The following is a 22,870-nucleotide window of genomic DNA, read 5'->3' as shown; positions in this document are numbered from 1 at the left end:
CCAGAGTATTTTGTAAGGCAGAAATCATACAATAAAGGGTGAAGAGATTTTAGCCCAACTTAGTTTGGGATAGAAATGTCTAGTTTTTGCAATAAAATCTCTCTGGAGGAGAGTATAGGAGAGACAGGAGAGAGATCTGAGCACTCATTCTGGATCCTGGACAACAGTATGTAATTGACCTGGAACCTAATAAGCACATAATAAGCAGTTGGTGAGTAAATGGGTTAACCCAGTCAATACTTATTGCATATCTTTATATTCTAGGCACTGTTTGTGGTTCTGGGTTTGGAGTCGTGAGTTGAAGATTCATAGTTTCTGCCCTTCATGGAATTGAGATTAAATCTAGTGGAAGATAACAACAACAACAAAGAAGCAGATTCATAGAGGTACAGTTCTGATAAACAGGAAAAAATGAAGCAGAGGAATGGAGATAGGAAATACCAGGCAAAGAGGGATTGCTCTTTTATATAGGGTGGTTTGGGGAAGTTGGTATTTGAGTAGATTCCTCAGAGAAGCAATGGAGAACAATCAAAGACAATAGGTATAAAGGCCTTGCTGGGAAAGAGTGTTGTGAGCATGTTCAAAGAACAGGAAAGAAGTCAATGTGGACTGAGTGAGGAGTGAGTGAGGAGGGAAATTGAAAACATGGAAATAGCAAGATGCCAGGTATTGCATTGCCTTGTAGAATGGAAAACTGAGCATTGGGTTTAACAATATAGTGGTCATGGGCAACGTTAATAAGAACAGTCTTAGTGAAGGTCAAGGGATGAAAATTGTATTTTGGCTTTTACTTTGAAATAGATCGAAAGCTTTTGAGGTCGGAAGCAAAGGTTTATGCAGAAAAAAGAAAAGAAACGATCTGATTTACTCTTGACAAGGGGTTCTAAAGGAATAATAATTTTTTAAAAAGCAGAGCATTTAGTGTAGAAATTAAGGGGTAGAATGACAGTATTCTAGACCACGGTAGTAGGAGTGGATTTAGAAAGGGGTGGTCATTGGATTATAGATATATTTTGAAGATAAATTCAATACTGATGGAGATTATGTTGGGTGAGAGAGAGAAAGAGAGGACACAAACATGATGGTTTTAAGACTTTTGTCTTAAAAAAAAGCAGCTGAAAGAATGGAGTTGTCATCACTGGAGATGAGGAAACTATGGAAAGGACAGGCTTTGAAGGAGAGCTGGATAGGCAATATCTGGAGTTTGATAAACATCCATGTGCCCTTGTCAGATAAGAAGTTGACTATGTGAATCTGAAATTCTTACAAGCCATTCAGGCAAGCACTAGAGCTTTTGGAGTTACCAGTACCTAGATGGGATTTAAAACCAGAGCAGGAGATTACTTAAGGAGTAGAGAGAAAATAATAGATTGGAGTATTGAGTTCTGGAGTACTCCAGTGTTTAGAATTTAGAAAGATGAAGAATATCCTTCGAAGGAAAATGAGAAAGGGAAGAGAGAACAGTATCTTTAAAAACTAAGGGAAGACAGTGTTTTGAGAAGGAGGGAGTGATTGTTTGTGGCAAGTACTTCTTATACTAACCTATCTAAGAATAATACAGAAAACTGACCAGCCATAGATGACCTTGGTAAGAGACATCAGGGGGCAAAAAAAAAAAAAAAAAAAAAAAATTCTAACTAACTACTAGACACTGTACAAATAACATTATCTACAGTGATGTTTATATTCTTTTAGTGTGACTATAATGAATGTAATTCTGTACTTAAGAAATTGCTGTTTAATTGGGAGACATTACATAAGCATTCATATGATTGAATGCTACCATAGAAATAGTTACAAAGTACAACAAAAAAAATTTTTGTTTTTTGTTTGTTTATTATTTTGAATTTGTTGATTCTAAAAAAATTATAGTTGTAGATGGACAGCATACTTTTTTATTTGCTTATTTTTTTAATGCAGTGCTAAGGATCGAACTCAGTATTTCACTCATGCTAGGCAAGCACTCTGTCACTGAACTTGTTGATTTTTAACCTAGTTAGTATATTTTGATTCATTGCAGTTGTTATTTCCGCATTGTTTAAATGTCATTTTTTCTAGCCAGTAGGACCCCCTTCAAGTTTTTTCCCTATGTCTTCATATAACCTTAATCATTGTCGTTTCCTTGTTCTCAGGTATTAAAACAGGTTCCAGACCTATCTTGTACATTTCTTGTCCCAGAGCTAGAATCCTCCATTCTCCAAGGGGGCCTGATTCTTTCCAATGGCTAGTGTTATTTAGAAACCAAACTTTGGGGAAGTTAAAGTATATCTTGCTACCATGTTGGCCATTTGTCTTAGGTCTTTTTAATGGACAAAAGTAGAAAATACATATTTTTCAGAGAAAACACTTTGTGGATTCCTATTGATATTTTCAATTTCCATATAGGAAGACAGAGTTTTTAATTCTTTTTTTAAAAAAATTTTTAGTTGCAGATAGATACCATACCTTTATTTATTTTTAAGTGGTGCTGAGGATCAAACCCAGTGCCTCACACATACTAAACAAGTGCTCTACCACTAACTGAGCCACAATTCCAGCCCTTACTTAACTTCTTTAATATCTATACTGATGAAAATTCTTGGTTTCTAGTGACATTCACAGTAGGGAATGAAGAATCCAAGTTGTAAAGTAGAGCTAAAAGGGCCTTCTTTCTACAAGTCACTGAGAAGTTTAGGCTTCTGGGGCACCCTAGGGAGCCCAGCCCTGTTTGGCATGCAAAAGGAGACAGTGCTCTGAGTGTGGCCAATAAGAACAAGAATTTTAAATGACACAAGTCCAGATCAGTATGAGCTTCTTCATGTGATTTAGATGCGAATGCATTCTTATGCAAGTATAATTGTAAAATCTCATGGATTACCTCAAAAGAAAGAGCCTTGATTTGAATTAATGGAAACTAGGGGACATTTACTACTTATCCTGTATTGGGGGTTTTACAGGATTTTCAAGAGGTATTTTTATTTCAGAAAACCAGACTGAAAAACATGCTGTAACCTGTTAGATAAAGGAGGCTGCTGCTGTGGGGAAGGAATGGGGGTTTTAGTTTCCAATCCAGTGTTGAGTTTTAAAAATGCTCTCTGGAGTTGGAAATGGGGAGTCTGTTTATATGTGAGTGTTTGTATGTGTTAGGCTAGAAATAGGGTGGAAGAGATGGTTAGAAAAACTTCCCTCATTGCTCAACTTACAAGTAATGTGATGTAAGTACATGATTATATGTAGACCCTGGCTAGAGATTGTATACAGTTAATACTTGGGTGAGGTCAGTTTATTCATATTTGCACATGACCGAAGGGACTGATTTTTTCATACCCACCACTTATCAGCTCCATTTCTGTACTACGTATTTATTAGCAATCTTTCAGTAGGAATGAAAGCATGTTATATTCTGATTTTGTTTTCTCCTTTTGATAACTCCCCTCACCCCAGCTTTTTCAAACCTTTCCTTTCATATTTTTTAAAATATCTTTTTGGTTGTAGATGGATACAATACCTTTATTTTATTTATTTTTATGTGGTACCGAGGATGGAACCCAGTGCCTCACACTTGCTAGGCAATCGCTCTACCACTGAGCTACAACTCTAGCCCTTTCCTTTCATATTTTTAAAGAACATTCTTTTACTGCTATTTCTTATTTTTTCTCTTAGATTTGAGTATTATACTTCTTGTATTTTCTTTACTTTTTAAACTATGAAGTATAACTTATACAGAGAAGGGAAAAATCTATATAGTTAGACTATTTTAAAGGTTTAATCATATAAAATGTTATAATATGTTAATATAATTATATTTCATATTAATGTATTTGTTAATATGCAAAATAGCTACATAAATCTTTGTGTATGATTTTATTACTTTTCCTTACTTTGGGCACAGTTTCTTAGGAAACACAATATTTGGAAAGACACACTAGAAATCCTTCTGATTTATAATTTTTTAAGTAATAGAGTTAAATATTGCATCTGGATTATTTTCTGGAAGCACTTTTTCAGAGATGCTGCATTTTGGAGTGAACATTTAAGAAAAGAATTTCGGGCTATCCCCCTGTATTGTCCGTGTATGGTCATTTGTGTTAGAGGGAGTTTATTGTGACACAGTGGTGAGTTCTTTGGTGGAGACCTTCAGGATCTGTTTGTTAGCAGTTGCTGTTGTGAGCTGAAAGCCTGTGACTTGTCTGGATGTGTTGAGGACATCCTCTGCTCTGGGCTGTGCACATGCTGTCTTCTGCCCTGGGAGGAACTTCTCTGCTCTTGTCCTCCTCTCTGGCTAACTTATTCACTCTGACTTTAGCTTAAACGTGACTCACCTTGGGAAACCTCTTCTAGGTGGCATAGATTCTAGATACCACTGTGCTATTCCTGTCAGAATTCTTACCACACTCCATGTTGTATGATTAATTTTTGCTCTGCTCATGGGAATAAATGAACATTGTCACCTAATCCCAGAAGTTAATGGCTTTCTCCTCAACTTTTTTTTTTGGGGGGGGGGGGGTTCGGGGAGGGGTTGTAGTGGGAGTACTAGGCATTGAATCCAAGAGCACTTTAAAACTGAGTTATATCCCCAGGCCTTTTATTTTTTATTTTGAGACAAGGCCTTGCTAAGTTGCTGAGATTAGTATTGAACTTGAAATCCTCTTTGCCTCAGCCTCCTGAATTCCTGGGATTATAGGCATATGCTGCCATGCCTAACTTAAAAAAATAATTTTTCAAGTCCTAGCTGTAATATCACTAAACAAAACTCACTTTCCACTACCCATAATTGTTTTTTCCTCTGATTTTTGCCAAAAATTTTAAACTTTCAGGAATTAATTTAGTAAAGCATTTTTAATTGACTTGGTTATTGTATTGAACATATCATGGTTTTAAAATCTTCTTTAGGGTTTGCTTGGATAATAAATCTTTAATTAACATTTCTTAATGCCTCTATATTGCTTATTTGGTAAAATAATCTGCTTATACTTTTCTCAACTCAAAAGAATCAGACACTCAGCATCATTATAATTAATAAACACCATTGTGATTAAAAAGCAGGAAAAATAATCTAGCCTGGATGAAAATGTGACCACATGCCCCACTCCACCACTATTTTCTATTTTCAAAGTTACTTTTTTAATATTTATTAATCAGATATACAAACACACCCTTAGTTCAGTGCAATGAAGCTCATCATGAATAAATAGCATCCTCCTGGCTCACCAGCATTGGCTGTCATGAATTCCACACCCTGAAAATGATAAATTTCTTTTTTTTCTTTGCTTTTTCATGCTTTCCTTTCCATATTTTAAAATAACATGCTTTTACTACTATTTCTTAATTCTTCAATTATAGGTTAGCTTTTTTACTTTCTATGTTTTGTTTATTTTTTAAATTGTGAAATGCAAATAAAGAAAAGGGCATGAGATACATATATTCAAATAAAATATATGCAGCACATACATATACATATATATACTTGAAATAATTATAAAAGTTCAAGTATGATATAAAATATGTTGTATGATATATTAGCATAATAATGCTTTATGCTATTGTGAATATCTATATGTAAAATAATTATATAAATAAATAATGTAATAAGTAATCATTATTACTTACAAGAATACTTCTCCAAGGCCTAAAGATCTTCATGCATCTCTTCCAAGTCCCCACATTCCCTTGTCTCCCAAGAATGGCAATTATCCTTGTTTGCAGGATAATTTCCTTGCTTTCCCTTATGGATTTTTATCAACTATAATTATTCCCATAAAATATAGGTCAGTTTTGCCACATTTTGAACTTCATATCGGTGGAATCATACTGAAATACAGCAGTTCTCAGTGGGAGTGCTTCCTCTCAGGAGGTGTCTGACAATGTCTGGAAACATTTTGATTTCCACAACGTGGGAGGATGCTTTTGGAATCCAGCAGTTAGGGGCCAAAGATGTGGCTAAATATCCTACAATGTACAGGACCATCCCTACAACAAACAGTTTTCTGGCCCAAAATGTCAGTAGCTCTGAGGTCTACTAGTAACCCATAGAAGAACTTGCCACTGTATGAAATACTGTAGAGCATTCCACCAAATTTGTTATCTGTTTTTCTGGCTGAAACAAACAATGTTTCTGTGAACATTTTAGTATCTATGTGCTGGTCGCATCAGCAGTTTGTCTACAAATAGAATTTTTTGGTCTTAGGTGAAGCATACCTTCATCTTCCCTGGATTAGTTCCCAAATATTTTCCAAAATGGGTGTTAGAATATTTACTATGGGAAAAACAGATTTAGTTGTTTTGCCCCATTCCCATCAAGCACACTTTGCCTTCCAATTTATGTGCATCATGGTTTTGGTTAAAATAATCTTATTTAGCATAGATATGAAACATATCCAAGTCATACAGCTATGAACATATCCATCTATTTATCTATTTATATATGTGTGTGTGTATATATATATATATATATATATATATATATATATATAATACAGCTACATATTCCCACGAATATGATCCAATGTACCAGGCAATGTCTGTTCTGTTTTCTTCTTAGAGATAGACTTCCTCTGCTTTTCTGCTCCTAGCCAGACTGACAGTCTCATAGGCTAAAGAGAACTTTCCCCTGTCATCTTGGGAACTGATTTTGATTCTTTCCTCCACTGGCCTCCCCTGTTTCCTGGATTCCTTAACTTCCTTCCTTGTGTGCTGAAGCACACTTTGGTAGAGTAATTTCACATTCTAATTTCCTCAATTTTGACCTTTGAAAAACTTTTTTATCGTGTTTAAATTTGCTGCCCCAAGCACATTTTAAGGTTTTAAGCAGCTTCTTGATTCTGGAGTGCTTCTTTTGTTCATTCAGCATCTGGTTTTGCTTCTTGTTTCTTATTGCTCTGAGAAAATTAATGAGAGTTTTGTTGATTTTTTTTTTTTTACAGCAAAAAGTGAGACTTTATTTTATTTTATTTTATTTTTTTTTTATTGGTTGTTCAAAACATTACAGAGCTCAAGACATATCATCTTTCATACATTTGACTCAATTGGGTTTTGAACTCCCCAAATACATAATACAGACTCACTTCTGTTACATACTCACATTTTTACATAATGGCATATTAGTGACTGTTGTATTCTGCTACCTTTCCTATCCCCTACTATCCCCCCTCCCCTCCCCTCCCCTCCCAACATCCCTCTCTACCTCCTCTGCTGTTGTTCAATTCTCTCCCCTTTTTTTTTTCCCCCCACCCCCTTGCCCCTCATAACCTCTTATTATTTTGTGTATCACTGAAGGTCTCCTACCATTTCCATATGTTTTCCCTTCTCTCTTCCTTTCTCTCCCCCCATTCGTCTTAGTTTACTGTTAGTCTTTTCCTCATGCTCTTCCTTCCTGTTCTATTCTTAGTGGCTCTCTTTATATCAAAGAAGACATTCGACATTTGTTTTTTAGGGCTTGGCTAGCTTCACTTAGCATAATCTGCTCTAATGCCATCCATTTCCCTGCAAATTCTATGATTTTGTCGTTTCTTAGTGCTGCATAATACTCCATTGTGTATAGCTGCCACAATTTTTTTATCCACTCATCTATTGAAGGGCATCTAGGTTGGTTCCACAGTCTAGCTATTGTGAATTGTGCTGCTATAATCATTGATGTGGCCGTATCCGTATAGTGTGCTCTTTTAAGGTCCTCAGGGAATAGTCCAAGAAGGGCAATAGCTGGGTCAAATGGTGGATCCATTCCCAGCTTTCCCAGGAATCTCCATACTGCTTTCCAAATTGGCCTCACCATTTTGCAGTCCCACCAGCAGTGAACAAGTGTGCCCTTTTCCCCACATCCTCGCCAACACTTATTGTTGTTTGACTTCGTAATGGCTGCCAATCTTACAGGAGTGAAATGGTATCTTAGGGTGGTTTTGATTTGCATTTCTCTGATTGCTAGAGATGTTGAGCATTTTCTCATGTGCTTGTGGATTGATTGTATGTCCTCCTCTGAGAAGTGTCTGTTCAGGTCCTTGGTCCATTTGTTGATTGGATTATTTGTTATCTTATTGTTTAATTTTTTGAGTTCTTTGTACATTCTGGATATTAGGGCTCTGTCTGAGGTGTGAGGGGTAAAAATTTGTTCCCAGGATGTAGGCTCTCTATTTACCTCTTTTACTGTTTCTCTTGCTGAGAAAAAACTTTTTAGTTTAAGTAGGTCCCATTTGTTTATTCTTGTCATTAACTCTTGGGCTACGGGCGTTCTATTAAGGAATTTGGAGCCCGACCCCACAATATGTAGATCGTAGCCAACTTTTCCTTCTATCAGACGCAGTGTCTCTGTTTTTATATCTAGCTCCTTGATCCATTTTGAGTTAACTTTTGTGGCTGGCGAGAGAAAGGGATTCAATTTCATTTTGTTGCATATGGATTTCCAATTTTCCCAGCACCATTTGTTGAAGATGCTATCCTTCCTCCATTGCATGTTTTTAGCCCCTTTATCAAATATAAGATAGTTGTAACTTTGTGGATTAGTCTCTGTGTCCTCTATTCTGTACCATTGGTCCACCTGCCTGTTTTGGTACCAGTACCATGCTGTTTTTGTTACTATTGCTTTGTAGTACAGTTTGAGCTCTGGTATCGCTATACCTCCAGATTCACACTTCCTGCTTAGAATTGCTTTTGCTATTCTGGGTCTTTTGTTTTTCCATATGAATTTCATGATTGCTTTATCTATTTCTACAAGAAATGTCTTTGGGATTCTGATTGGCATCGCATTAAACCTGTAGAGAACTTTGGGTAATATCGCCATTTTGATGATGTTAGTTCTGCCTATCCATGAACAGGGTACATTTTTCCATCTTCTGAGATCTTCTTCTATCTCTCTCTTTAAGGTTCTGTAGTTTTCATTGTATAAATCTTTCACCTCTTTTGTTAGGTTGATTCCCAAGTATCTTATTTTCTTTGAGGATATTGTGAATGGAGTGGTTTTCCTTATTTCCATTTCAGAGGTTTTGTTGCTGATATACAGGAATGCCTTTGATTTGTGCGTGTTGATTTTATATCCTGCCACTTTGCTGAATTCATTTATTAACTCTAGCAGCTTCTTTGTAGATCCTTTTGGGTCTGTTAAGTAAATTATCATGTCATCTGCAAATAGCGATAATTTAATTTCTTCTTTTCCTATTTTTATGCCTTTAATTTCTTTTGTCTGTCTAATTGCTCTGGCTAGTACTTCGAGAACTAAATTGAATAGAAGTGGTGATAGAGGACATCCCTGTCTTGTTCCAGATTTTAGAGGGAATGCCTTCAGTTTTTCTCCGTTTAGGATGATGCTAGCCTGAGGTTTAGCATATATAGCTTTTACAATGTTGAGGTAAGTTCCTGATATCCCTAGTTTTTCTAATGTTTTGAACATAAAGGGATGTTGTATTTTGTCAAATGCTTTTTCTGCATCTATCGAGATGATCATATGGTTCTTGTCTTTAAGCCTATTGATGTGGTGAATAGCATGTATTGATTTCCGTATATTGAACCAGCCTTGCATCCCAGGGATGAATCCTACTTGATCATGGTGCACAAGTTTTCTGATATGTTTTTGTATTCGATTCGCCAGAATTTTATTGAGAATTTTTGCATCCAAGTTCATTAGAGATATTGGTCTGTAGTTTTCTTTCTTTGAAGTGTCTTTGTCTGGTTTTGGGATCAGGGTGATGTTGGCCTCATAGAATGAATTTGGAAGAGCTCCTTCTTTTTCTATTTCTTGAAATAGTTTGAAAAGTATTGGTATTAGTTCTTCTTTGAAGGTTTTGTAGAACTCCGCTGTATACCCATCAGGTCCAGGGCTTTTCTTGGTTGGTAGACTTTGGATGGCTTCTTCTATTTCTTCCTTTGTTATTGGTCTGTTTAAATTGTGTGTGTCTTCCTGTCTCAATCTGGGCAAATCATATGCCTTAAGAAATTTATCGATATCCTCGCTATCTTCTATTTTATTAGAATATAGGGTTTCAAAATACTTTCTAATTATCTTCTGTATTTCTGTAGTGTCTGTTGTGATATTGCCTTTTTCATCCCGTATATTAGTAATTTGAGTTCTCTCTCTTCTTCTTTTTGTTAGCATAGCTAAGGGCTTGTCTATCTTATTTATTTTTTCAAAGAACCAACTTTTAGTTTTATCAATTTTTTCAATGGTTTTTTTTGTTTCAATTTCGTTTATTTCTGCTCTAATTTTAATTATTTCTTGTCTTCTACTACAATTGCTGTTGTTTTGTTCTTCCTTTTCTAGGTTTTTGAGGTGTAGTGTGAGTTCATTTATTTGTTGGTTTTTTCTTTTTTTGATGAAAGAACTCCAGGATATGAATTTCCCTCTTAAAACTGCTTTCATTGTGTCCCATAGATTCCGGTATGTTGTGTCTGTATTATCATTTGACTCTAAGAATTTTTTTATCTCTTCCTTTATGTCTTCTGTAACCCATTGATCATTCAATAACATATTGTTCATTTTCCATGTGGTGTAGGATTTTTCCTTCCTTTTTTTATCATTGATTTCCAATTTCATTCCATTATGGTCAGATATGGTGCATGGTATTATCTCCACACTTTTATATTTACTAAGATTTGCCTTATGGCATAATATATGGTCTATTTTTGAGTAGGATCCATGTGCTGCTGAGAAGAACGTGTATCCACTTGATGATGGTTGGTATATTCTATATATGTCAGTTAGGTCTAGGTTATTGATTGTGCTGTTGAGTTCTATAGTTTCTTTATTCAGCTTTTGTCTAGAGGATCTGTCTAATGGCGAGAGCGGTGTGTTGAAGTCACCCGTAATTATTGTGTTATGGTCTATTTGACTCTTGAACTTGAGGAGCGTTTGTTTTATGTAGATTGCAGCTCCATTGTTTGGTGCATAGAAATTGATAATTGTTATGTCTTGTTGGTGGATGGTCCCTTTTAACAGTATATAGTGTCCTTCTTTATCCTTCTTAATTAACTTAGGTTTGAAGTTGATTTTATTTGATATGAGTATGGCCACTCCTGCTTGCTTCCGAGGGCCATGTGAGTGGTATGATTTTTCCCAACCTTTTACCTTCAGCCTGTGTATGTCTTTTCCTATCATATGAGTCTCCTGAAGGCAGCATATTGTTGGATTTGTTTTTTTGATCCAGGTTGCTAGCCTATGTCTCTTGATTGGTGAGTTTAGGCCATTAACATTTAAAGTTACAATTGATATATGATTTGTACTTCCAGTCATGCTTCTTTATTTATTTATTTTAGTTTGGCTAGTTTTACTTTTTTGGTTATTTTCCTCCTCCTTTACTGAGATACCTCTTGTTGTTAGTTTTGGGCACTATTTTTCAATTCCTCTTCTTGTAGTATATTGCTCAGAATGCTTTGCAGTGCTGGTTTTCTTGCTGCAAATTCTTTTAGCTTTTGTTTATCGTGAAAGATTTTAATTTCATTGTCAAATCTGAAGCTCAATTTTGCTGGATACAGTATTCTTGGTTGAAATCCATTATTTTTCAGCGTTTGAAATACATTGTTCCAGGATCTTCTCGCTTTCAAAGTCTGTGCTGAGAAATCAGTCGTTAACCTAATTGGTTTACCCCTGAATGTAATCTGTCTCTTTTCTCTGGTAGCTTTTAATATTCTCTCCTTGTCCTGTATGTTGGCTATCTTCATAATTATGTGTCTTGGAGTTGGTCTACTATAGTTTTGAATGTTTGGGGTCCTGTAGGCTTCCAGGATTTGGCAATCCATTCCATGTTTCATCTCTGGGAAGTTTTCTACAATTATTTCATTTAATATGCTGTCCATTCCTTTGGTTTGAATCTCTGTGCCTTCTTCTATCCCGATGACTCTCAAATTTGGTTTTTTAATGACATCCCATATCTCTTGAATAGATTGTTCATGGGATTTAAGCATCTTTTCTGTGTTGACTATACTCTTTTCAAGTTGATAAACCTTGTCTTCATTATCTGATGTTCTGACTTCTACTTGATCAAGTCTATTTGTAATATTCTCGTTTGAGTTTTTAATTTGGTTTATAGTCTCCTGCAATTCTAGGATTATATTTTGATTCTTTTTTAAGATCTCTATCTCCTGGTAGAGCTCGTTCTTTGCCATTTGAATTTGTTTGTTTAATTCATTTTCAAAATATATTTTTATTGCTTGGACTTGCTGTCTCATGTCTTCTCTAATATTCCTTTCCATTTGAGTTAGGTATGCCTTGAGTTCTTTCCCTATCCCTGCTTCTGATGTTTCTATGTCCTCTTGTAGAATTAAGTTGTCTTGCATTGTTTGTACTCCTTTTTTCCCTTGTTTTCTCATGTTGTCCCCGTTGCTTTCCAGCTCTATTTGATTGTCGTGTTTCTACTCTCTTCTATAGATTTGTTTTGGTTCTGTATTACTCTGATGCCTCTCCTTAGTGTTGTTAAACTATGCCTGCTGACGTGGATTCCACTGTGAAGGAAGATCCGACGTCCGAGCTCCAGTGACGACACTACTTTGCTATGACCGGCCCCAGTTCCTTGCCTGGGTATCCTGATGAGGTGGTGTGACTGGACTGTCTCTGTTTGATTTCAGCTCCCAGTCGCGGCAGGCAGGCGGTCTCTAGCCGCCCAGTATCACAGGCCGAGGGCGGGTGATCGGTCACCTGCGGCCGGGTGTTCTCCTACCGCCCAGCTATGCGGGCAGTGGGTGAACTGTCGCCGGCGGGCCTGCAATTTCCAGCTGCCCAGTCTTGAGGGCCTTGCCTCTAGCCTCCTGGTTTCTCCTGCTAGCCTTCTGTAGCCGCAGGGCAGGCCTCACGAATCAGTGGGCCTGGATCTCCGGGGTCCCACAGTTGGCGATTGGGATCCCAGGCACTCTGTCCTTTGGATTTTCCTGCTTGCCCCTCCCCCAGCTCTAGCTAGACAGGTTTCCTTTTGGCTGCAGATGGGTAGGGGGGGTTGCAGGTCAGGTGCCTCTAGTTCCCCCCTAGTCTTTATGCAGGCTCACTCTGATTCTCCCTCCCCCCGGCAAGCCTAGGAGAGAATTTATGCGAGTTCCCGATGTATGGGGGATGGGCTGAGTGCCACACACCTGTTTTGTTGTTGAGATCTGTCGGAGAATGACGGTGGATATATCAGCTGTTCAAGATGCTGACTGCTGATTCCCTTGGTGGGGTGTCCGCTGTGGGGGATGGGACTGTACCGCTTCCTTCCCCGTCTAAACTCCCGTACTCAGCCCGGGGGTCAGTGCGGGCTTGGCTGGTGGGATTCCACCTGATCGCAGCCGAGCCTCTCCTTGATTTTTTTTTTCTTTTGCTCCAGCACTTTTTCTGTTTCCTCAGTTTCCCCACTTTTTCCCCCCTGTTTGTTTCAGCTTCTGTCTTCCATTTCAAAGTTTCTCTTGGCTTTTACCTACTTATTTATCTTTAAAAATGTGGCATTAAGAGGCAACTTGGAAATTCTATGTATGTGGGTGGAATGGGACAGAGCATATAACTCATTTTGGTGAAAATTCCCCTTATCCTCAGTGTTGATATCTGTAGGATTTTTTTTTCCCTTTGGGTTTTTTATTTCCTTGGAACAGAATCTTCATTTTCTTGCCTGGGACATACAAGGCTACTAATCATTGATGGTATGGATCAGAGCTGGAGATCTCATTGTCTATGAGTCAGGTCTTTGCTTATTCCCTGGTTCCAGTAAGGGGCCACATTTCTACCTTCTGCTCTCCTTGCTGTGACCAAGTCCAATCATACATAATCTTATCTGGAAATTTAAAAAAAAAAAAAAACCTGTCTTTTTTTTTTTTTTTTTTTTAGTATATGTTAAACTTTTAATTAAGTCCTTTTATTTTTGACCCCACTTCAGTCTGGTGTGTTCAAAGATGTCTGCTGCATCTGGTTCCTGAGTGCATTCTGGATCCTGGATCATGTTAGCCTACCTCACAGGTGGACACCTAGGAGAGGGAAGCGGAAGCCAGAAGAGCTGTCCCTTATCTATCTGGTTGTCCTCTTACAGAATTTGGCTAGCATTTCTGCTTGGCCGGTGTCTTCTCTTTCATCCCTGTCCTTGTGAATTCATACCTTTTACTTTTTTCCCTCGTTTTAGTGGAGTTATAGCAGGTGAATAAAAAAATATGTTTAATCCACTGTCTTTACAGAAGTTAATTCTTCTCTAGCACTAAGGTGACACATACATTCATGCCACATGTGTACCGCACAATCTGCTCCAGGTAAGGTCCCCATTGTTTGTCTAGTCACCGCCTTCCAACGTCACATTGCTGCTACCATTGTACTCAGATTCTCAGCCTACACCTTTGATTTGCTTCTCCTTCCCCCTTGGCTTTAATGACACTGTTCTTCTTTGTTCCTTCTAGTCTCTTCTGAACTCTTCTCTGTCCATTCCTTTTGCATTTGTGATCTATAATATTTTATTCACTATCTCTTCTTTCTTTCTTTCTATTCTAGCTTTTCTTTGCGCCTCTCTCTTGGATTTTGGAATACTTGCATATACATAATACAATATCTTGGGTTTAGGGCCCAAGTTCAAGCAGGAGACCTGTTTATGTTTCATTTACACCTCATACACATAACTTGAAGATCATTTTATAGTAGCATAGATAGTAGTATATTTGGTGGTCTGAGTTTTGACTGCAACCTGCTACATGAGATCAAGTATGGAGTTTTCCATTTGTGGAATGATGTCAGTGCCCCAAAAGTTTTGGATTTTGGAGCATTTTGGATTTCAAATTTTCTAATGAGAGATGCTTAATCTGTAATAATTTCATTCTGCTTTGCATACAGTAAACACTAAAATAAGCTTTGGAAATGAAATGGATAATCCTCAAATATAGTTTCAGTCTTTCCCATTTGTTTATGGTACAATAATGGTTAAAGAGTGAAATGCTCCCAAATTAGCAACCAGAGAAAGACAGACATTAAGAGGCCATGGCAGCTACCATCCAGATAATTGACCTTGGGAACTTCAATGTCTATCTGTACATTTGGCTCTTCACACAATGAAACATACCAACAACGTAGTCTAAAGACTAGAAATGTAGCATTTTAATAACTTTCATATTTCTTTGATAATTGTATGTTTAACATAAATAATGTCCACTGTTACATCTCTATTTCCTTTAAATACTTATTCAATATCTAATGAGTTAGTGCCTGCACAGTGAAAGATAAGCTATTTTTTTAAACAAATTTTATTGGTTTTGTTTACATAATAAGGAAACAGCAACTACAATAGTTGCCACTTTAAGTGACCACAGGGGGGGAAAAACAAAATATATAATTATTTTACATGGTTATATTACAATTTTATAAAGTTAGCTACAGCATACTCATGTTCTGCTATAAACTGTATTCCTTTGGCCATGTGTAAGCTGTTAATATTAAAAGGTGTCTGAAATTAAACCCATGTTAGCAGTGAGTAATAAGGAAGAAAACAGGTTAAATCACTTGCAAATCTTTTAGCTATAAGATCCATATTAACACCATTTTTGTTGTTATATTAAATAGTTTTTTGTACTAGGAAATTTGTTTTAAAGTTAAAGAGTAGCACTTTTCCATCTTAGCTTTCATCATGCAAAGAAATCGTGATTGTTTGTAACCACCCTTTATCAGTATGTCAAAATTTTGAACAATTTTTTTTGAAAAGCTACTGAATATCATTTTATTACAAATAGTGCATAAGTCTTCTTAGTTTCAGCTTTAAAATTTGGCAAGATGATACAAACCAGGATTCTGACATAGAGAAGGAACAGCATTGGAGTGTAAACGAGAAGGGTATTAGGATATAAAATCTCAGTAAATGGTAATAAAATGATCTAAAATTGCAACAGGAAAAAAGATCTATTCATAAACTGTGAAGACAATTAAATGGTCCAAAGCTGATTTAAAGTTGAAAATCTGAAATGTCTTTTATGATGACAGGCATTTGAAAAAGTGATTGAGAAGAAATCAATAAACAAATTTGCAAAGATAATCCATGTGGCATTGAACTAATTATTTAATTATTGCCCCCTCTTTTTTTTTGCCACATTATTGAGTTTCAGCTTATTGTATTGTCACATTGGATTCTGGCAGAAAACAACATTCCTAGCTTATTTCCAACATGTGGCCTGACTTCCTAAAAGAAATAAATTGGAAATTCTGTTATATTTTAAGACAGAAAGCTCTTGGGCCCAATTTGTTCCTGAAGTCGCTCTGAGAACACTGAACTGTGTTCTGCTGGAACAGAATCAGGACCTTTTGCATGGATGTGACGGGGCCATGACGAACTCCAGGCTCAGAATGGGAGAATCGGTCCCCATGGGTTTCCTCCCGCCCCATCTCATTTCCTCTCTCTGCCATTTTCTCTTGTACATACTTTCAAACGCATCTCATCCCAGATTAATCTAAGGCACTTTGCTGCAGAGATTAAAAAATTAGATCAGAATGCACAAAGTGAAGGTTCTTTTACGCTCCTAAAAAGAAGTTTTGCCTTCTGGTGATAGAAAATCACCACGTCAAGAACACCTTTCTGTTGGTTATTAAAAAAAAAAAAAATTTTTTTTTTAAAAGTTAGTAATAAGCCTCACAGGTAGCTGTTAAATTGGTTAATTTGTATGATTTTAGAAAGTAGTATTCTAAGTATACTTAGAGCCAGAGATCATTTTGACTACAGCAAGGAGGGAGGGTGCACCTTGCTCTTTTGCTGTGTGGACACTGCACCAGGCAATTCACATTTTGTCCGTTTTGGGGTCACTGGAATCTCCATTGTAAAGCTATGAACACAGGGGCCTGCCCCTTGTTTAATCATCTACATGTAGTGTGTGTAGTTAAGTATTTACAGATGACAAAAGTAAACAAATAAACTACCATACCGAAGGAAGAATATGCAGTAATCCTGAAAAAAAACTGTAGGTGGTATATTCTTTGTAGATCATGTGATAGGGAGATTTTAAAGTCTTCTGTGACAACAGTTCAGCCTTCTCTTTCTTTCCTGACATTTGATTTCATTTCAATGCAAAGAATGTAATGATTTTTAAAAACTGACCCTTGATCTCTCTCTCTCTGATACTCTCTCCTGATCTCCTAAATGTTTCTATCATGCAAAAAATAAACTAGCTAAACTCTTTTCATTTTGCATTCACTTACAGTTTGACCACAGATGTGATGCCATTCATTGAAAAGTTGCTTATTAAAGGATTTTTAAAATTTTCAAATTGAGCAATTGAAACTTTACTTAAAAATATGTCTTATTATACATAATAAGTGGCACATTTTTCCTTTATTCAGACTAATCTGATTTAAAAATAAACCTCTTTACCAGGAATTATGAGTGAGCTCATTTTCAAATCTAAGGTGTGTATGAATACACTAGAAACGATTAATAAGAACTACCTTGAAGTGCTAACTGTAAAAAATTAAGTGCTTTCACCATGAGGCTTTCCTTAATTCTCACTGGTTTTCTTCTCGTATTGTAAACAGCTCATAAAATGTCAGGTGTAACGATGAGTGTTAAAATAACCCTGCTTACATTTTTACACAGTTTTGTACCAACATACAGATTTTTGTTTTGTTTTGGCAAATGATTCATTTCGTTATAATGACGTCTGTCCAAAATCAAGAAAATAAGATTAAGTGAATATTCATTCTTTCAAGATGAGCTGTATTTATTACTGGAACGGAAGTTGTCATATCCATGATCATTGGCTTTGAACTTTAAGCACGACTGCTTTTCCTCCAAGGACTGTTTTTCTTCAAATGACTGGCACCAGCAGCACAAGCATGACTACAAAACAAAGCAGCTTGTCATATGTGCACATGACTCTCTGTCCCCACTCTTCCTGGTCTCTAGGGTTGGACTTTCTCTGCAGAACTGGGAGTTCTGGGGCCCTTTATTTCCATGCTCTTTTAATTCCCCCTTAATGAGATATAATTATATTAGTGGACTCTTATAAAATTTTTCATTAAAAAATATAAAGGAAAAAAACTATATAATCAAAATTCCTCATCAAAAGAAAACTACTCTTAATTCTTGATATATACTCTTGATGACTTGATAAACACAGTATTTGATAAATGTAGAATTTAAAACCTTTTTTCCCCTTACAAACAGAAATATTATCACATACACGACTGGATGCCGGCAGGTGTTTATGAGTGTGTATTTTGTTTTAATGAGATTGTACTATATGTGTACTCCATAACCTGCTTTTTCTTACTTGACAGTATCATAAACATCTTCCTAAATCAATAAATTTAATATTACTTTGTTGTTTTTTTCAGTTGCATATCCTCAAACACTGTTTCTTTGTTTTTTAATATTTATTTTTTAGTTGTAGTTGGACACAATACCTTTATTTTATTTATTTATTTTTATGTGGTGCTGAGGATTGAACCCAGGGCCTCATGCGAGTTAGGTGAGTGCTTTACCGCTGAGCCACAACCCCAGCCCCCTCAAACACCTTTTCAATGTTGTTACACAATAAAGCTATGAAGTTGCAGGCATCTCAGTTGTATTAATTTAGTTTTGTTTTCCTTGGACTTTTAAAAAAATCCAAAACTTTGTTCCTTCTCTTTGTTTTCTGAGAAACTATATGTATAAGAAATTGTGTCGACTGGGCATGGTGGTGCATGCCAGTAATCCCAGTGGCTTGGGAGGCTAAGGAGGAGGGATTGCAAGTTCAAAGCCAGCTTTAGCAATTGAGTGAGGCCTAAGCAATTTAGCAAGATCTTGTCTCAAAATAAAAAATGAAAAATAAATAAAAAGGGATGAGGATGTGGCTCAGTGGTTACACGGAGGAGAAAGAAAGAAAGGAATTGGGAGATTGGGAGGTTCACTCTTTTCTGTTCTGTATAATGAGGGAGTTGAGAAAAGTTCTTTTTCAGATCTAAAATCTGAGTGGCCAAAGAGTTTTATAGACTGCTTGATTGTTTACAAGGAAGCCAAATTTTTGGCTTTCCAAAATGAAATACCAGGGACAATGGATCATGCCCATCCAAGAGGAGGGCATTTTTCATTGTTGTTTAAGGAGTGAATAGATGAGTGGATGGATGTTATAGTGCCAGCAGCTACGTTAGGAACAATGAGACATCCCAAAGTAGCAGCACATCTCTGTTGTATAAAACTGGGGAAAAGAAGAGTTGGAACTTGATTCCGACTTCTTTGTTTGATTTGCTATTCTCTTAGCCCATATAAAAAAGTGACTAACATATCATAATATGAATTATGTCTAAATAGTCCAAAATCTACCAAGAATAGAAGAATGGTACATTTACTCATATTCAGCTTTTATTTATCATGTGACACCTGTCCCACATCAATGGGTGTAACTTTTATTAATTTTCTGAGCAATTCCATGAGAATAACTGGCTTTGGCAACAGGGAGTGTGGCTGGCTAGGATTTAGAGGCAAAAAATTGACTTGAGTGACTTATAAGCCAAATTCATATTTTAAAAATCACCCTTGGGCTGGGGATGTGGCTCAAGCGGTAGCGCGCTCGCCTGGCATGCGTGCGGCCCGGGTTCGATCCTCAGCACCACATACCAACAAAGATGTTGTGTCCGCCAAGAACTAAAAAATAAATATTAAAAATTCTCTCTCTCTCTCTCTCTCTCTCTCTCTCTCTCTCCTCTCTCACTCTTTCTTTAAAAAAAAAAAAAAATCACCCTTGATGTAATGCAAGGGAAAACTAAAGACAATTTGCTAGATGTCTCCAGATAGAAATATTGATGGTTTCAAAGGGTTATACTTGATGTCATGTTACAAAGAGCTTTTTCTTTTGAAATAGTCTCTTACCTTAAAGCAGTTTTTGAATCTTTTGCTCACCAAGTACAGAGCGATGGGATTAATGCAGGAATTCAAGGAGGCCATGTTGATGCCAATATAATCCAATACCAATAAAAAGCTGCAAACAGACAAAAACCCACAACATGTCTATGAAAGATGCTGCTCTGAGTATGTGTTCACTGCAGACTTTTGTGTTTTTGTGAGGGGAAAAAAAATATTGCCTAGATCCAGTGGTTCTGAATTTGTCACTAATTTGCTGGTAACGATCGCCGTCCCTTGCCTCTGTCACTTGTTCGGTCTCTCATCTCCACTGCCCTTCCCCATGGTCCCCTCCCATGCCCAACTTTCCTTTTTTAAAATACAACTTCATTGGGAAGTGCTGAGGATGGCCGAAAAGAAAGCATTTCCAAGTGTCAGGGAGAATCAGCTCTGACACTGCCAAGTCTTGCCACTCGCTCATCATGCTGTGTCTGTGTGTTCCCAGGGTTGTCCCAGGCCCCCTTAACTCCTCCCCCTCAAACAGGAGTGTAAAATGGGGAGTCTTAATTGCTCCCTATGGACTAGAAAAGTGGTATTTTGTGTGCCTATGAAAGGGATCGATGAAAACACTCCTGCGTGGCATTTGTTTACAAAATGATTTCCATTCCACCTTTCGTACCTCAGAAGTTCGCATCTGTTGGGATCATTCTGATCGTAAATAGTGAGCTTCAAGATCCTGCTGAGGTGAAGGGGAAGCCAACAGAGGGCAAAAACAAGGACCAGGCAAAACACTGTTTTGGCCACTTCTCGTCTCTGAAATAAAACCAGTCAGACCCTTAAACATGAGCCTTTTATATAGACAGCATCCACTCTTCCCAAACAGCATATCTGACACCCCTCCACTAAATATTTAGAACATTGATGCTTCTTTTGAATAGTTAATATCAATTAGAACTAAAATGATGAAGGATTCATCTTTCAAAAGTAATGGTTTCTCTTCTTTTAGATCATATAGACTACTTCTAAATAGATACAATAAAAACATTCCTTATAATAAAAAATACCTGAAGGAAGAAAATGGTTACGCTCTCTGGCATGTAATTTTAGTTTATTCTCATCGAAATCAGTTTTCATCTCTCTAGTGGTAATGACAGCCACAAGCCATCCAACCTGGGCACCTTCTTACCTGCTTTAGGTGGTCATTCAATGCGATTTGCATGCCGCTCTTCTTTCTCAACATTTCACAGGTCATCAGGGTGTAAAACAGCGCAGTGATGGCCAGTGGCAAGCAGAAGTAGAAACTGAAGAGCCACCAATCTTTAGCTGTCTTGTAAAACTATGGGGAAGTGGGAATTTTCTATGGTTAATATTCCTCTTTAAAAAAATATATTTATATATATATATATATATACCAAAAGTTAAACCTAAGAAGTAATTCATCAAGGGGTGATTATCTCCTAAAGTAGATCCATTTTATAAATGCTATATAGAGTCTCTGAGTCCACAAATAATTAAGTAATATATTAAATGAAGCTCTTCTGAACAATATTTCAGTTCTTTGGAAACAGTACTGTGTGATTATGCATAAAATTTAAACAGCTGGACCAAATTTGAAATAAATGGTGATTCAGTGTTTCATCTTTACATAGATTATTATAAGAGTATTATTTGTGTGAAATATTATACCTGAATGTGTAATGATATCCTAGAATTTAGGGGAAGTTTTCACTTTTTATTGTGTTAAATGGGAAAAACAGACATGAAAAGGTCTATATTAACCATTTCGGTAATAAAATGTATAAATCAAAGCTCTCAAAAACTCAAAGTGCTTATGAAATGTTTTTTCTCTTGTTCTTTTTCTGCTCTGTTATCTTTTTAAAAAAAATACTATTACTCCACATATATCTGTGTTGGAGAATATCTTATGTAACTGATTCAGCACTTTCCCCTCTTTTTACTAATAAATAAGCAATAATCTTATTCTCAATTTCACATTATGTCCTTTTAAAATTATTTTATTTACTATGATGGTTACAATTTATCTACACAGTTAGATAAATTTTATATAGTATTATTGTATGTAAAATAGAAAATAATATTTGGCTATGGTTAGATGAGCCCCTTTGCATATTCTCTTAATCCATTCTGTTGAACAGGGTCTTTATATTTAGGATCTGTCTTTTAGAGACTGGTGTCATCAATCTTTTCCTATTTCCCAATCAATCATTCTTTAAACTGGGTGTGGTGGTACATCCCTATAATCCTAGTACTCAGGAGGCTGAGGCAGAAGGATCACAATCCCAGGCCAAGCCTGGGAAACTTAGTGAGACCTTGTCTTAAAATAAAAAATAGAAATGGCAAAAGGGCTCTGAATCTTTAGCTCCATCGAAGAAAGCGTAGGCCCTGGGTTCAATCCCCAGGAGTGAAAACTACAACTACAAAGCATTCTTCAAAAGTGGCCAAGATGAAAAATTCTTTGCAAAGGTAGCTTCCCTTTAGCATCAAAGACAGAGAGCAGGTTTGCTGTTCATAACACACCCGTATCAGGCATCTTCTTTTGGAACATTTGCAGAATCATCCATTCCTCCAACGCTTATGCAGATATGTAAAGTGGTCAGTCCTTATATGGTTTTAAGTAGAAACACCATAAACTCACATCAATTCTCATGTGAACTTGGTTTATTTGTATCTCTGAGATTTAGGGTGTTCTGGGAAAGTACTGATCTCATTCATTCTTGCACTTGGGTCATTAGTCAATGTTAACCCACAGTACTGGGATCTATACTCTTAATTAATGCCCAGGACAGTCATAAATCAATAACTGCTCAAGGAAGGGGAACTGGGGAAAAATATCCATACATTTTATAAGGCCGGAGCAGAAAGTGGGGGTGGAGTAAAAATTACCTGCATGAAGGTTGTTTTTTGAATGGGATGAAGCAAGCAGATTCGCAGACGACTCCCTTTGTAGTCCATTGTAATCAGATCAAAACCTATGGCTTCGGGGATAGCCAGAACCACAGAGATCACCCAAATTAAAACAATTTCTACTGCTGTCCATTTTGGAACTCCTATTCCTTTAATTCGGCTCCAAGAAGCAACAGCTCGATATCTGAAGATGAAAGTGGAATTGTTTTTCAAGCTGGTTGGTTTTATGGAATTACATAGTTTATTGTCTAAGT

At 36.7% G+C, this 22,870-nt stretch overlaps 1 protein-coding gene and 1 long non-coding RNA gene across 2 annotated transcripts in view; one reads left to right on the top strand and one right to left on the bottom strand.

Annotated features, from left to right (window-relative positions):
- The window catches only part of LOC144365034 (uncharacterized), a 152,194-nt gene that overhangs the window by 32,814 nt on the left and 96,510 nt on the right, over positions 1-22,870 (top strand). The window contains exon 2 of the long non-coding RNA XR_013423306.1: positions 265-386. This is a non-coding gene — a long non-coding RNA (uncharacterized LOC144365034). The remainder of the gene's footprint in view (positions 1-264; positions 387-22,870) is intronic.
- The window catches only part of Ednrb (endothelin receptor type B), a 31,397-nt gene continuing 23,647 nt past the window's right edge, over positions 15,121-22,870 (bottom strand). The window contains exons 4-8 of the mRNA XM_005324792.5: positions 22,596-22,800; positions 20,878-21,027; positions 20,371-20,504; positions 19,722-19,830; positions 15,121-17,711 (exon numbers count right to left, since the gene is read on the bottom strand). Coding sequence (XP_005324849.2) covers positions 17,577-17,711; positions 19,722-19,830; positions 20,371-20,504; positions 20,878-21,027; positions 22,596-22,800 — 733 coding nt within the window. The 3' untranslated portion in view covers positions 15,121-17,576. The remainder of the gene's footprint in view (positions 17,712-19,721; positions 19,831-20,370; positions 20,505-20,877; positions 21,028-22,595; positions 22,801-22,870) is intronic.

The sequence above is a fragment of the Ictidomys tridecemlineatus genome, chromosome 6 (genome assembly GCF_052094955.1).
Source record: "Ictidomys tridecemlineatus isolate mIctTri1 chromosome 6, mIctTri1.hap1, whole genome shotgun sequence".
NCBI lineage: Eukaryota > Metazoa > Chordata > Mammalia > Rodentia > Sciuridae > Ictidomys > Ictidomys tridecemlineatus.
Note: the sequence above shows the minus strand (reverse complement) of the source record. Positions and strands in the feature narration are given on the sequence as shown.